The sequence below is a fragment of the Oncorhynchus tshawytscha genome, linkage group LG04 (genome assembly GCF_018296145.1).
Source record: "Oncorhynchus tshawytscha isolate Ot180627B linkage group LG04, Otsh_v2.0, whole genome shotgun sequence".
Lineage (NCBI taxonomy): Eukaryota > Metazoa > Chordata > Actinopteri > Salmoniformes > Salmonidae > Oncorhynchus > Oncorhynchus tshawytscha.
In genome coordinates, this window is record NC_056432.1 from 59,913,442 (window position 1) to 59,927,459 (window position 14,018).

Sequence of the window (14,018 nt, forward strand, 5' to 3'; positions counted from 1 at the left end):
CAGGAAAACATCCCATTGCAATGCTACAGATCTACGCAAGACAACAGTGTCAAACAAGCCTCCCTCTGCAGGATCCTGGGTCATGTTCTGCAAGCTCAAACCTTGGGAAAGTTCCTAAAATGAAGGGTCCACTTCAAACTTAGTTGAAGTACACTTATTTTTATGTTCTGTTTGTTTGAAAGTATTTTCAAGGTCATTGAATGAAACCCTGCTCTCTTGGAGATGGGTCCCTCAAGGCTTAGGAGACTCGTTTCTGTGTCCTGTGTGTAACCCTTCACCTGCCTCATCCATTGAGGCATCCATATCAGTCACTGTTCATATAGTAATCTACCCTCTAGTGACAGTACTAGTATCTACACTGCACTATCAACTGAGTTCATTTGATTACAGCACTGCTTCAACCTGACATAGACAGGGTGCTACGACCTTGAAAATGTCCTAGGCCTGGAAATCCCGACACAGTGGGTTTGCCAGAAAACAGGTGCGATTCAGTGTCAGGTAAAAAACAGGTTCATGAAACTCACCAACGACACATTATTGACATTCTGGATTACTCAATCCAGTCTCTGGACGAGAGACACTATTAGTTAAGACTATTTGATTATTAACCAAATATTGTCTCATACTGTGACTCAAGGGGATAGGTGACAACCATAACAACGAGAAAGATTGAGAGGTTACATAGAGTACTAGTTACTATCAGGAAGGCCATGTTATATCCAAAGTGCTCATATAAAGATGACATCTATACAGTCCAGTTTTGATTGGACGTAGTCGATAATAAAATGTACTGTCAAATAGCGATCTAAAGGGCCTTCACCTTTAGTGTGCCAGACAGACACGTGTGTTTGAATGAGGTACAGTCCATGTTTACACCGGTAAAACTACACAGTGAGGAGAGTTTCACTGCAAAGGGTGCCAATCCAAATATTTAAACATTTCCTGATCCTGTAACTGCGGTGACTGACAACACAGCATGATGGGATACTGGAGAATTAGGTCTTCTTCTTCAGATCCTCAAAGCGCTGTGACAGGTCATCAAAGTCGATGTCATCAGAGCTCGCAGTGTTTCGTCCAACTCGAAAGGAGGAAGTGGGAAGCGTGTCGGGAACTGAGGGCAGCTCAGGGAGGGCGTTGTTATCGTAGATCTGGGATGAAGGCCCGGGGCCTGTGGAAAGAACATGTTTAGATTGACATTACAAATACACCCCAATGCAACCGTTATGCAAAAAGAAAGCAATACTATCGCTGAAGAGATTGACGTGTAGGAAAGGAAAAATTAATTCAAAACAACCTACCAGACACCTGGGATCGATCAGAAGGTTTAATAGACAGCTCATCAATCTGAAAAATACACACCCATCATGATCGCTCTACCCTGCCTGCATGTTGAAATGTTAAAGTTGTATTGATACATGAGAAGGCAGAGAAAAACAATGTTTTGTTTGTTAGTATGTGATTGGAGGAGGAATAATCATTGAAGCATTGCTGAGAAAGTCAACACCGCTGGGGTAAGAATGAGCAAAAAGCAAGAGCTAATAATATAATTAACCTCAAATTGCATTCACTTCACTATGAAGAACATGGCTTCCCTGCCACATCCAGTAACATACTAGTTTGACAGCAAGTAGATCTGTTTCAGCATATTATAAATCACTCAGAGCATTCAAAAGACAGTCGTATGCAGTTCAGCACAAGGTTAGTGATTAACAATTAATACCAGGTATGACCGTTTCCACATTCTATCACGTCCCTGTATCATAGCACTGTGCTGCAGAGACAAGCGATGGCACAAGCAAACTATAATGAACTCCTCTTCCCTGAAAGGTGAACTGGCCAGCTGTCCATCTGTCTGGAGAAGCAGAAGGGGCAGGGGGCTCTGACACTTACAGACTCGTAGGTAGGGAGGCAGCTGGGCAGCTCAGGGGGGTGCCCTCCTCTCATTGGAGGCAGGAAGTTGTTAAAGGCATCATATGTGCCAACAGAGGGGCCGTTGAACCCTATGAGGCCGGGCATCTAAAGAAAAAAACGAATATGTATAAAAACATCACATTCATATCAACATCTCTATATTTCAGTCTTAAAGTTGGAATCCTTAATGGTGAAACAGCCATGTCTGTTGGCGATATTACAACAACAACAAAGTTACTGCAAACAACTAACACTGGTAATCTACCCTCTCTAGTGGCAGCACTAGTATCTACACTGCACCACCAACCGACTTCCTTGATTACAGTAGCACTTATTCACTTGAAAAGATATGACACAGAAACAATTACATCTAAGAAAATTAGCCACCCCAGAACTTCAATTAGAAATATGTCCTTTATTAGACATAAAAAACATAGGCTAATATCTGTTTTGTGACAAGATATACAGTACACTTGCTAATCAAAGTTAGTATCAAACACTCTTCAAACAATCCTATATTACACCTAAGAGGATGAGCAGTCAAAGCAGTGAGCGGGTCACTGTACGATAGTGTTAAAGTCTTATTTTAGGATGGTGGAGTTGACAGTCCTAACTTCCATCCATAGTAAATGAGTGAAAACAAGCTATAAGACTGGAACAGCAAATCCAGCCCTGTTTCTCTCCTTTATCAAAACTACTTCCATCACCAAGATTCAATACATGTTCATAAAATAAAAAAACTTTAAACTCATTTTTAACAAAGATTATATAAATTAAGAAGTAGGCATGTTACAAGTGGTGTAAAGTTCTTAGGTAAAAATAGTTTACAGTACTACTTAAGTCATTTTCTGGAGTATCTGTACTTTACTATTTATAATTTTGACAACTTTTACTTCACTACTTCCCCCCCAAAAATGTTGTACATATCCCCCGACACACAAAAGTACGCATTACATGTTGAATGCTTAACAGGACAGAAAATTGGTCCAATTCACACTTATCAAAATAACATCCCTGGGCATCTCTATCGCCTCTGATCTGGTGGGCTTACTAAACACAAATGCTTAGTTTGTATATTATGTCTGTGTTGGGAGTGTGTCCCTGGCTATCTGCAAAATTTAAAAACACAAGAATTGTGTTTTCTGGTTGATAAAATAAGGAATTTTAAATTATTTATACTTTCAATACTTAAGTATTTTAAAACCAAACACTTTGACTTTTAATCAAGTAGTATTTTACTGGGTGACTTTCACTTGAGTCATTTTCTATTAAGGCATCTTTACTTTTATTCAAGTATGACAATTGGGTAGTTTTTCCACCACAGCATGTTACGTGTACATAGTCTGAATATACTTACATAATGGGAAGGTCTCTGATGATGGTAAATGCAGTGTGGCGCACATACATAGATAACATACTGAATCACACTATAAACCTCTATTACACAAAGAGGAAGAAGAACCCATCACATTTGAGGGACGTATTTACATCAAACTTACATGGTCAAGTGGTTTTTCATAGAGTATAATTTCTGTCACCAGTGAAATCATGCATTCCAGTCACCAATACACTGCATGGGTTATTTTACACAAACATGGAAAGTGCATGTATAGAGTTAAACTAAATCATCTTTAAAACATCAAGTGGATTTTATTAGAACAAATGTACAAAATAAAAATATTTTCCAACTCTTGCCTTCAACCTCCTACCAACATATGGGTGCTGTACAATTAAAACAATCATTCCTGTAAATAGCATTGTGTATTTCATATCTCAATACCCCACTTTATCAATCAAGTCTAATTAAATCCCTTCACCCCATATAAGGTAACATATGTCTAAGAACCGGTTTCAGATGTCACCAAAGGTCCGGAGCCAGAGAGTAATGAGGGTAAAACCCGAAATAGGCCATAGCACCCGGTCTTGAAAATGTCCTAGGCCTGAATATTTCGACATAATGGGTGTGCCAGAATACAGGTTTTTCTAGTAGGCGATTCAGTGAAAGGTAAAAAAACAGTTTCATGAAACCCACCAACGACATACTATTGACATTCTGGATTACTCAATCCAGTCTCTGGACGAGAGACACTATCAGTTAAGACTATTTGATTATAAACCAAATATTGTCTCATACTGTGAGTCAAGGGGATAGGTGACAACCATAACAACAAGAAAGATTGAGAGGTTACATAGAATACTAGTTACTATCAGTAACATCCAAAGTGCTCATATAAAGATGACACCTATATGGTTCAGTTGATTGGACGTAGTCGATAATAAAGTGTACTGCAAAATGTACTGTCAAATAGCCCTCTAAAGGGCCTTCACCTTCAGTGTGCCAGACAGACACATGTGTTTGAATGAGGTACAGTCCATGTTCACATCAGTAAAACCACACAGTGAGGAGAGTTTCACTGCAAAGGGTGCCAATCCAAATATTTAAACATTTCCTGATCCTGTAACTGCGGTGACTGACAACACAGCATGATGGGATACTGGAGGATTAAGTCTTCTTCTTCAGATCCTCAAAGCGCCGTGACAGGTCATCAAAGTCGATGTCATCAGAGCTCGCAGTGTTTCGTCCAACTCCAAAGGAGGAAGTGGGAAGCGTGTCGGGAACTGAGGGCAGCTCAGGGAGGGCGTTGTTATCGTAGATCTGGGATGAAGGCCCGGGGCCTGTGGAAAGAACATATGTTTAGATTGACATTACAAATACACCCCAATGCAACCGTTATGCAAAAAGAAAGCAATACTATCGCTGAAGAGATTGACGTGTAGGAAAGGAAAAATTAATTCAAAACAACCTACCAGACACCTGGGATCGATCAGAAGGTTTAATAGACAGCTCATCAATCTGAAAAATACACACCCATCATGATCGCTCTACCCTGCCTGCATGTTGAAATGTTAAAGTTGTATTGATACATGAGAAGGCAGAGAAAAACAATGTTTTGTTTGTTAGCATGTGATTGGAGGAGGAATAATCATTGAAGCATTGCTGAGAAAGTCAACACCGCTGGGGTAAGAATGAGCAAAAAGCAAGAGCTAATAATATAATTAACCTCAAATTGCATTCACTTCACTATGAAGAACATGGCTTCCCTGCCACATCCAGTAACATACTAGTTTGACAGCAAGTAGATCTGTTTCAGCATATTATAAATCACTCAGAGCATTCAAAAGACAGTCGTATGCAGTTCAGCACAAGGTTAGTGATTAGCAGTTATTACCAGCTATGACCATTTCCACATTCTATCTGTTCTCATCCAATCCCTATCACGTCCCTGTATCATAGCACTGTGCTGCAGAGACAAGCGATAGCACAAGCAAACTATAATGAACTCCTCTTCCCTGAAAGGTGAACTGGCCGGCTGTCCATCTGTCTGGAGAAGCAGAAGGGGCAGGGGGCTCTGACACTTACAGACTCGTAGGTAGGGGGGCAGCTGGGCAGCTCAGGGGGGTGCCCTCCTCTCATTGGAGGCTGGAAGTTGTTAAAGGCATCATATGTGCCAACAGAGGGGCCGTTGAACCCTATGAGGCCGGGCATCTAAAGAAAAAAACGAATATAAATAAAAAACACATTTATAAATCAACACCGATATTTATTAAAGCTGGAATCCTTAATGGTGAAACAGCCATGTCTGTTTAAGATATTACGACAACGAAGTTACTTCAAACAACTAACACTGTTTTCCTCTCTGACATCGCACACGCGACAGAAAAGCACATACGTACTGCACTTTTATCCCCAAGCTGCATGAACAATAGCGGTCAGTGGCGCCGTTTCCCCCTACTACGGACTCCATCTGTAAGCAACTATCTCTCCAAACAGGAGTGGTGTCATTCAAGCCACTTTTGGGGGAAAAAAAATGTCTTACTGATCCTTTGGGTGTTGGGTAGCTGAACGCTGATGGGGGGCCCATGGGCATAGGCATGGCTCCAGCGGTGAAGCCGCCGCCACCACCACCTGGCTTCTTGAAGTCAGAGTCCACGTCTATGAGGTCAGCCTCTTCGCCTTTACACACCTCCGGCTGCGTGGGGGTACAAATAAAATGTCATTTGTCACATGCATTGTAAACAACAGGTGTAGACTAAAAGGACTGCATGATCAATCCAACGTCTGCATTGGCCGTGCAGCATTTACGGTGATATGGCCTCTGCAGAAGTCGGTGCATTCATACTTTCTCACGCGCAGCAGAGCAGTTGTCAAGGAAGTGAGTTTGCATTTATACAGGACCTCCCTCCCCCACATACCATCAACCAATCATGTCAATGCGGTGCTAAACAGAGCCCTTTGCATTGTTACAAAATTTGAGAGGTGCCCGCGAAACGGCACGGAGCTTAACTTGGCCTCTGCATGCTTCCGGAGGCTCCGCAATGAGCGTCACACCCTCCATACGAAGCATAAATTGGCTTTAACAGTGAAATGCTTACTTAAGGGCCTTTCCCAACAACGCAGAGAGAAAGAAAACTGAGAAATAATAACAAAGTAATAATGTATACACAATGAGTACTGATAACATGGCAATATTCACGGATTACCAGTACTGGGTCAATGTAATTGAGGTAGATACGTACATATAACTAGGAATAAAGTTACTAGGCAACAGGACAGGCAATGAGTGCCGTGTATGTGATGAGTCAAAAGAGTGCAAAAAGGGTCAATGCAGATAGTCCGGGCAGGTATTTTAGTTAACTATTTAGTAGTCTTATGGCTTGGGGCTAGAAGCTGTTCAGGGTCCTGTTGGTTCCAGACTTGGTAGTATATAAATAGTAGAGTCAGTCAGGGGGTGGGCACAGGGAGACAGGCACACAGGTGAATGACGGGAGGCAGACAGGTTATCATCATCAGATACTCACTCTGACCATGGCGTCTGACTCGTAGGGCACGTTGTAATTCTTGGCAATCTCAATGAGGTAGCGCTCCACCAGGATCTTAGGAGGAGCCTCTACACTCAGTTTGTGCATGAGCTATGGGGTAAAGTAGAGACAGGGAAATGTTTCAGGCAGAAACAAACACATATCTACAGTACATCAACTATGAAATAACACATATAGATTCATGTAACCAAAAAAAGTGTTAAACAAATCAAAATATGAGATTCAATGTAGCCACCCTTTGCCTTGATGACAGATTTGCACCCCCACATCTCCTCCTCACTTCACGGTGGGAACCACACGAGGAGATCATCAGTTCACCTACTCTGCGTCTCACAAAGACAGTGTTTGGACCAAAAATCTCAAATTTGGACACCAGATTTCCACTGGCCTAATGTCCATTGCTTGTGTTTCTTGTCTCAAGGAAATCTCTTCTTATTATTGGTGTCCTTTAATAGTAGTTTCTTTGCAGCAATTCGACCATGAAGGCCTGATTCATACGGTCTCCTCTGAACAGTGGCTGTTGAGATGTGTTTGTTACTTGAACTCTGTCAAGCATTTATTGGGCTGGTAACTCTAATGAACTTATCCTCTGCAGCAGAGGTAACTCTGGGTCTTCCTTTCCTGTGGCGGTCCTTATAAAATGTTCCATATTGACCCTGTCTTAAAGTAACGGACTGTCATTTCTCTTTGCTTATTCGAGCTGTTCTTGCCATAATATGGACTTGGTCTTTTACCAAATTGGGCTATCTTCTGTATACCACAAAGAGTGTGCAAATCTGTCATCAAGGCAAAGGGTGGCTACTTTGAAGAATCTAAAATCTAAAATATATTTGGATATGTTTAACACTTTATTGGTTACTACATGATTCCATATGTGTTATTTCATCGTTTTGATGTCTTCACTATTATTTCTACAATGTAGAAAATAGTAAAAAGAAAAACCCTTGAATGAGTAGGTGTGTCCAAACTTTGACTGGTACTGTATCTTGAAGCAGACCATCTAAAAATGCATACCCTATCATTGACTGTCCCGATTTGGTTTGTCCTACAGAGCTTGCCATACTCCTTGCTGTATTTGGCACACAGCTGATCAGACACCTGTATGGAGAAAGCACATTATCAAGGATCACAACACAGCAAAAAGTGTACAAAATGCACACATTTTTTTTTCTACTGAGGACTAGTTAAGTTTTATTAGTCCTATGTAGAGGATATGCATGGTCCACAACATAATGCTTACTTGCAGGTTTCTTCGACAATTAAACAATAAATCATAAAAGATAAAAATATGAACATAAAGTAAATGGCAGTTGAATAGAATAATACATTGTAACGTAAGTGTAATACAGGAAGGCACAAATTATAGTTCAATAGTTACATGTGTATTGGGTAAGGGGCAGGATGCAAGTGTTTCAATTAGGCAGTATAATAAAGACTAATCCAAGAGACTAGACATGTTAACGCACAATGCATACTACTCACAATTTTGAGCTCGTTGACCTCAGACTGCAGACGTGGGGCTGCCCAGATGAGAGTGGACACAGCTTCCTGCAGACCAGGGTCGAGCTCCCTTTCAAGAAACAGACAAATGGGTGTTAAGGGCTTGACAGATTTTTTACTTGTCTGAAGGCTCAAATTAAAAATGGTCTGTAACATCATGGGCCAAAAGAGTGACTTAACATGGGGTTGTGTGATGCAAGGAACCACTTTACAAAACAATTATCATTACCATACAGATAATCAGAAAAATGTAAGCTACCCTCTGCATATTCAGACTGTCTCAAAATAGAACACAGACCCTTAAAAAAATACAAATGTTGTGTCACCAGATAGGTGCAGTGAAATGTATCGTTTTACTGGGTGAGCCATAGTAGTACGGCGCCCCCTGTAGCAAATTAGTATTAAGTAACTTGCTCAAAAGACACAATGACAGATTTTTTTACCTCGTCGGCTCAGGTATTCCAACCAGCGAGTTTTGTTACTAGCGCAAAGCTCTAGGCTACCTGCCGCCCTTTAAGGCTCTCCTGGAGGATAGTTGGCAATCCTTAAATAACGCAAATCATTTTTAAACTTTACAATTACAACCAAATACTATTTAATGAATAAGTGATCAAATGGCTTAAGTAGGCTACTTCAAAGCAAGGTAACTCTCGAAGACATGTTAATCTATAACCATGTAAGGCTGAAATATGAAGGTTTTCGTGGAGATCTATTGACAGGATAGGACTAATTTCAAAATTAGGCTACTCTTAGGACCAGGGCGATACTCGTCATTATCGGGGCAAGGAAACAAAACACGAAGCGGATTTAGGAAAACAGCCCTATGTTGGAAACAAACATACATTTTTCATCCAGAGTCATATTTCTGTATTTTACAAGCTATAGCACACAATATTTTACATACAGACGGTTTTTAAAGGACCAGTGTTGGGACTGCTTTGGGTTCTCATGGAAGAAATATTGCGACACTTGTTTCATCCCAGCCCTAGCTATGCTAAGAATATTTTTAACACTGTCAAAATGACATGCCCAGTGTTAAATAGAGTGTTTGAGATGCTTTTTAATTAAAACAATTATATATAGCAGGAGTAGGTTAACGCACCTGTTCATAAACTGCACGACAGTCATTTATTCAGGAGTGCTGGACAACATTTTTGAAGGACATCAATACATGCTATTAGCTAAAATACTTAACTACCAAGATAACCAGCCAAGCTACATGATATGTTTTGAATTGGCTAACTAGTCCGTCTGTTAGTGTATCATTATTTTAAAGGCCATAGTCTAGCTGCGACAATCTCTCTCCTCAGGCCCAATCACACTGGCAGAAATGCAGGGGATGTACACATGACTTTTCCAGGATAATCATGGCCGTATGATCTGTTCGCTAATCAAAAATGTACCGTCAGTGGGCAAATAACTCACTAACTAGCAAGGAATATCAACAAATAGGCTCTGAGCTTTGATCATCTCGTGACCGCAAAACTGTGATCGGCGCAATTTTAGGATTTAATTTTTTAGCTTGTCCTTCCAGATAATTTACAGTAAATCTATATTCTTCTTGTCCAACTAATTGTTTACCTGTCCCGGACAAGCGTTAATGTCGAGCCCTGAAGGATAAACTCAAAACACCCATAATAGGGAAAGGAGTTTTTCCTTGACCAGGAGAAATTTTGGCTCGTCTTTCAATTGTCTTTACTCGATTCCTTGCATCCTCTCTCGTCTCAGTCTCAAAATGCGTTGGAAGGGAAGTCCCAAGGCTCCTCCCCTCTCTAACCTCATCCAATGTGTTTTGAGGAGGCAGCAAGGAGACTTGATGCAAGGAAATAAACAATTGGACAAGGAGAATCTTTCCCGAGTCCTCTAGACAGGCTCATTTACTTCATGGACTGGATGAGGCCAAAGCGAGCCAGCAGCAGGTCACAGTACAGTTCTAGGATCTCCATGGCCTCTACCAAGTAGTCCTCTCTGATGATGTGTTCCACACGGATCCGTGCTCGCTCATCCTTTCCTGTTGACAGGTAGTCTGCAATCTCCTTCCGTGCTTTCTGAGCTAGCTCAGCTACAAAGGGACAGAATATCCATTCTGTAAGCATTTATTTTACAGACAATCAGAGACACAAAAATGGTAAATAACAGAAGACTACAGCTTGCACAGTGTGTGTGTGTATGTACAGTACCAGTCAAAGGTTTAGACACACCTACTCATTCAAGGGTTTCTTTATGTTTACTATTTTCTACATTGTAGAATGAAGACATGAAAACTATGAAATAACATATGGAATCATGTGGTAACCAAAACAAAAATCAAGATATATTTTAGATTCTTCAAAGTAGCCACCCTTTGCCTTGACAGCTTTGCACACTCTGGGCATTCTCTCTACCACCTTCACCTGGAATGCTTTTCCAACAGTCTTGATGGAGTTCCAACATACACTGAGCACTTGTTGGCTGCTTTTCTTTCACTCTGCGGTCCAACTCATCCTAAACCATCTCAATTGGGTTGAGGTCGGGTGATTGTGGAGGTCAGGTCATCTGGTGGGAACCACACGTCGCTGCAGAATGCTGTGGTAGCTATGGTGGTTAAGTGTGCCTTGAATTCTAAATAAAGCACTGACAGTGTCACCAGCAAAGCACCCCCACACCTCGTCCATGCTTCACAGTGGGAACCACACGAGGAGATCATCACCTCACATACTCTGCGTCTCACAAAGACACGGTGGTTGGAACCAAAAATCTCAAATTTGGACCCATCAGACCAATTTCCACTGGTCTAATGGCCATTGCTTGTGTTTCTTGGCCTAAGCAAGTCTCTTATCATTGGTGTCCTTTAGTAGTGGTTCTTTGCAGCAATTTGACCATGAAGGCTTGATTCACACAGTCTCCGCTGAACAGTTGATGTTGAGATGTTCTTGTTATAATATGGACTTGGTCTTTTACCCCATCTTCTTCTGTAGAAGAAGATGGGGATACCCCCTACCTTGTCACAACACAACTGATTGGCTCAAATGCATTGAGGAAAGAAATTCCACAAATTAACTTTCAACAAGGCACACCTCTTAATTGAAATGCATTCCAGGTGACTACCTCATGAAGCTGGTTGAGAGAATGCCAAGAATGCAAAGCTGTCATCAAGGCAAAGGGTGGCTACTTTGAAGAATCTAAAATATATTTGGATTTGTTTAACACTTTTTTTGGTTACATGAATTCATATGTGTTATTTCATAGTTTTGATGTCTTCACTATTATTCTACAATGTAGAAAATAGTAACAATAAAGAAAACCCCTGGAATGAGTAAGTGTGTCCAAACTTTTGACTGGTACTGTTGTTGCCTGGCTCACTTTTCTTTTTCTCCAAGAGCTTCAGGCGATTGATAACCAGTCTGAGGTTGACCCGGAGTCTTTCTGCTTTGAATCCTCCCCCAAGCATGATGGCCAGCTAAGGAAACAAAATAAGTTGGTATTGAAAAGAGGAGCCAATACATCCTAGCAAGTCTGACAATTTATTTGCCACACTGACATCACCCACCATATTGTTTTCACCTATCCTTTGTTCAGAGAACGTGAAGATGAAGGAGATGAGGGAATAAGGAGAGGTTTCGACACTAGTGAGTCATCACCATCATGTGAGCGGGTTGATGGCCACACCAGTAACTACAGGCAGGTAGGACTGGAGCGGACATATAAAACTGACAGACATTGAGCTATGTAGCTAACTTAACTAGCTAAAAAGCTAACAGTATCTACCCCTGAAACCAATAACCGTCTAACTAGCTTACATCGCCTCTATCAGAAATTCAGAAAGTATAAACATTTTAATTAACTAAATCCATGTTGATGGATCACATAGTAAAGGAAATAGTGAGCTAACTAGCTAGTTTGAAGAAATAGTTAACTACTAACGTTAGCTATGCTAGCAAGATAGCTAGCTAACGTCTGATAAACAAAGCAGTGCTGTTCGAATAAAACGTATCCAGCTAGCTACAGTAGTTACCTTAAAAAACGACCAAACAATAAAAGGCATCGTATATATTATACTTCACATTTCATATCTAATGAACACATTTTTTTGACATTACCTGTTAGGGACGTTAGCTAGGTTAACAGCAACTTGTCGAGTTGGTTGACTTCCGTGAATGCGACTCTTCCTCCTTCAATAACACCGAAAAAGACAGAGTGACGTCACGGGAAATGTGCAAAACGTGGGCGTGTCACACCTGCTGTTTACACCACTAGAAGGCGATAGTGGATTTGAGAGCCATGAACTAGATTTCAAAGAAATTAGACCCAATGCCATAAATGTAAGTACGCTTGCTACATAGGCAGATATGCTTTGAGGAAGACGACCACAATATAGCTGGTCAAACTGCACAGGGCAGCAAGGCTGAGTTTCAAAACTACACCCCACAGATCAACATTTTTAGATCAGAAAAGCCCTTTTAAATACTCACTCAAATGAAAATGAAGCTGCAAGTAGTAGTGTGAACCTTGAACAATAATCATTAATTGAATCAACTATTTAGCTAAATAATTATAGATGTTTTTGTCACATACACTGGATAGGTGCAACAAAATGTGTTTTTACAGCATATGTCTACTCATTCCATGGAAGGCCAAGTATCTGCGGGTTTTCGCTCATGGATTAGTAAGGAACTCCCCTCACCTGTTAACTTTCACTGCTATGCGGATGACAAAAAGCCCCAAAATTGCCCTTGCTAGAAGCATGTGTTTCAGACATAAGGAAGTGGATGGCTGCAAACTTTCTACTTTTAAACTCGGACAAAACAGAGATGCTTGTTCTAGGTCCCAAGAAACAAAGAGATCTTCTGTTGAATCTGACAATTAATCTTAATGGTTGTACAGTCGTCTCAAGTAAAACTGTGAAGGACCTCGGCGTTACTCTGGACCCTGATCTCTCTTTTGAAGAACATATCAAGACCATTTCAAGGACAGCTTTTTTCCATCTATGTAACATTGCAAAAATCTGAAACTTTCTGTCCAAAAATGATGCAGAAAAATTAATCCATGCTTTTGTCCCTTCTAGGTTAGACTACTGCAATGCTCTACTTTCCGGCTACCCAGATAAAGCACTAAATAAACTTCAGTTAGTGCTAAATACGGCTGCTAGAATCCTGACTAGAACCAAAACATTTGATCATATTACTCCAGTGCTAGCCTCCCTACACTGGCTTCCTGCCAAAGCAAGGGCTGATTTCAAGGTTTTACTGCTAACCTACAAAGCATTACATGGGTTTGCTCCTACCTATCTCTCTGATTTGGTCCTGCCGTACATACCTACACGTACGCTACGGTCACAAGACGCAGGCCTCCTAATTGTCCCTAGAATTTCTAAGCAAACAGCTGGAGGCAGGGCTTTCTCCTATAGAGCTCCATTTTTATAGAACGGTCTGCCTACCCATGTCAGAGACGCAAACTCGGTCTCAACCTTTAAGTCTTTACTGAAGACTCATCTCTTCAGTGGGTCATATGATTGAGTGTAGTCTGGCCCAGGAGTGGGAAGGTGAACGGAAAGGCTCTGGAGCAACGAACCACCTTGCTGTCTCTGCCTGGCCGGTTCCCCTCTTTCCACTGGGATTCTCTGCCTCTAACCCTATTACAGGGTCTGAGTCACTGGCTTACTGGGGCTCTTTCATGCCGTCCCTGGAAGGGGTGCGTCACCTGAGTGGGTTGATTCACTGATGTGGTCATCCTGTCTGGGTTGGCGC

General features: G+C 41.2%; 2 protein-coding genes across 4 annotated transcripts; both read right to left on the reverse strand.

Annotated features, from left to right (window-relative positions):
- Positions 1 to 823: 823 nt before the first annotated feature.
- Positions 824 to 2,016, reverse strand: LOC121846317 (IST1 homolog). The gene is made up of 3 exons (XM_042320181.1): positions 1,891 to 2,016; positions 1,299 to 1,305; positions 824 to 1,168 (listed from the first exon to the last, which is right to left on the reverse strand). Exons 1-3 carry the CDS (start codon positions 2,014 to 2,016, stop codon positions 996 to 998), a joined length of 306 nt encoding a protein of 101 aa, XP_042176115.1. The 3' UTR covers positions 824 to 995.
- Positions 2,017 to 3,541: 1,525 nt separating this feature from the next.
- Positions 3,542 to 12,479, reverse strand: LOC112249130 (IST1 homolog). 3 transcript variants are annotated; one of them, XM_042320952.1, is made up of 11 exons: positions 12,372 to 12,447; positions 11,822 to 11,840; positions 11,635 to 11,731; positions 10,174 to 10,354; positions 8,275 to 8,362; positions 7,807 to 7,890; positions 6,772 to 6,882; positions 5,790 to 5,942; positions 5,333 to 5,458; positions 4,720 to 4,726; positions 3,542 to 4,587 (listed from the first exon to the last, which is right to left on the reverse strand). In XM_042320952.1, exons 2-11 carry the CDS (start codon positions 11,822 to 11,824, stop codon positions 4,415 to 4,417), a joined length of 1,023 nt encoding a protein of 340 aa, XP_042176886.1. In that variant the 5' UTR covers positions 11,825 to 11,840; positions 12,372 to 12,447; the 3' UTR covers positions 3,542 to 4,414. The 3 variants fall into 3 exon arrangements, with proteins under 3 accessions (XP_042176886.1, XP_042176884.1, XP_042176885.1); XM_042320950.1 differs by having other exon boundaries at positions 4,720 to 4,765; XM_042320951.1 differs by lacking the exon at positions 11,822 to 11,840 and having other exon boundaries at positions 4,720 to 4,765; positions 12,372 to 12,479.
- Between the last annotated feature and the right edge of the window lie 1,539 nt (positions 12,480 to 14,018).

What these genes read in the sequence shown, in the direction of transcription:
- LOC121846317 (XM_042320181.1), bottom strand. Translation starts at nt 2,016, where the DNA reads ATGCCCGGCCTCATAGGGTTCAACGGCCCCTCTGTTGGCACATATGAT.
- LOC112249130 (XM_042320950.1), bottom strand. An exon ending in GCTCTTGGAGAAAAAGAAAA is followed by an intron (nt 10,355 to 11,634) that starts GTGAGCCAGGCA and finishes GTCCCTTTGTAG; the next exon opens with CTGAGCTAGCTCAGAAAGCA. An exon ending in TGATCGATCCCAGGTGTCTG is followed by an intron (nt 4,588 to 4,719) that starts GTAGGTTGTTTT and finishes TTCTTTCCACAG; the next exon opens with GCCCCGGGCCTTCATCCCAG.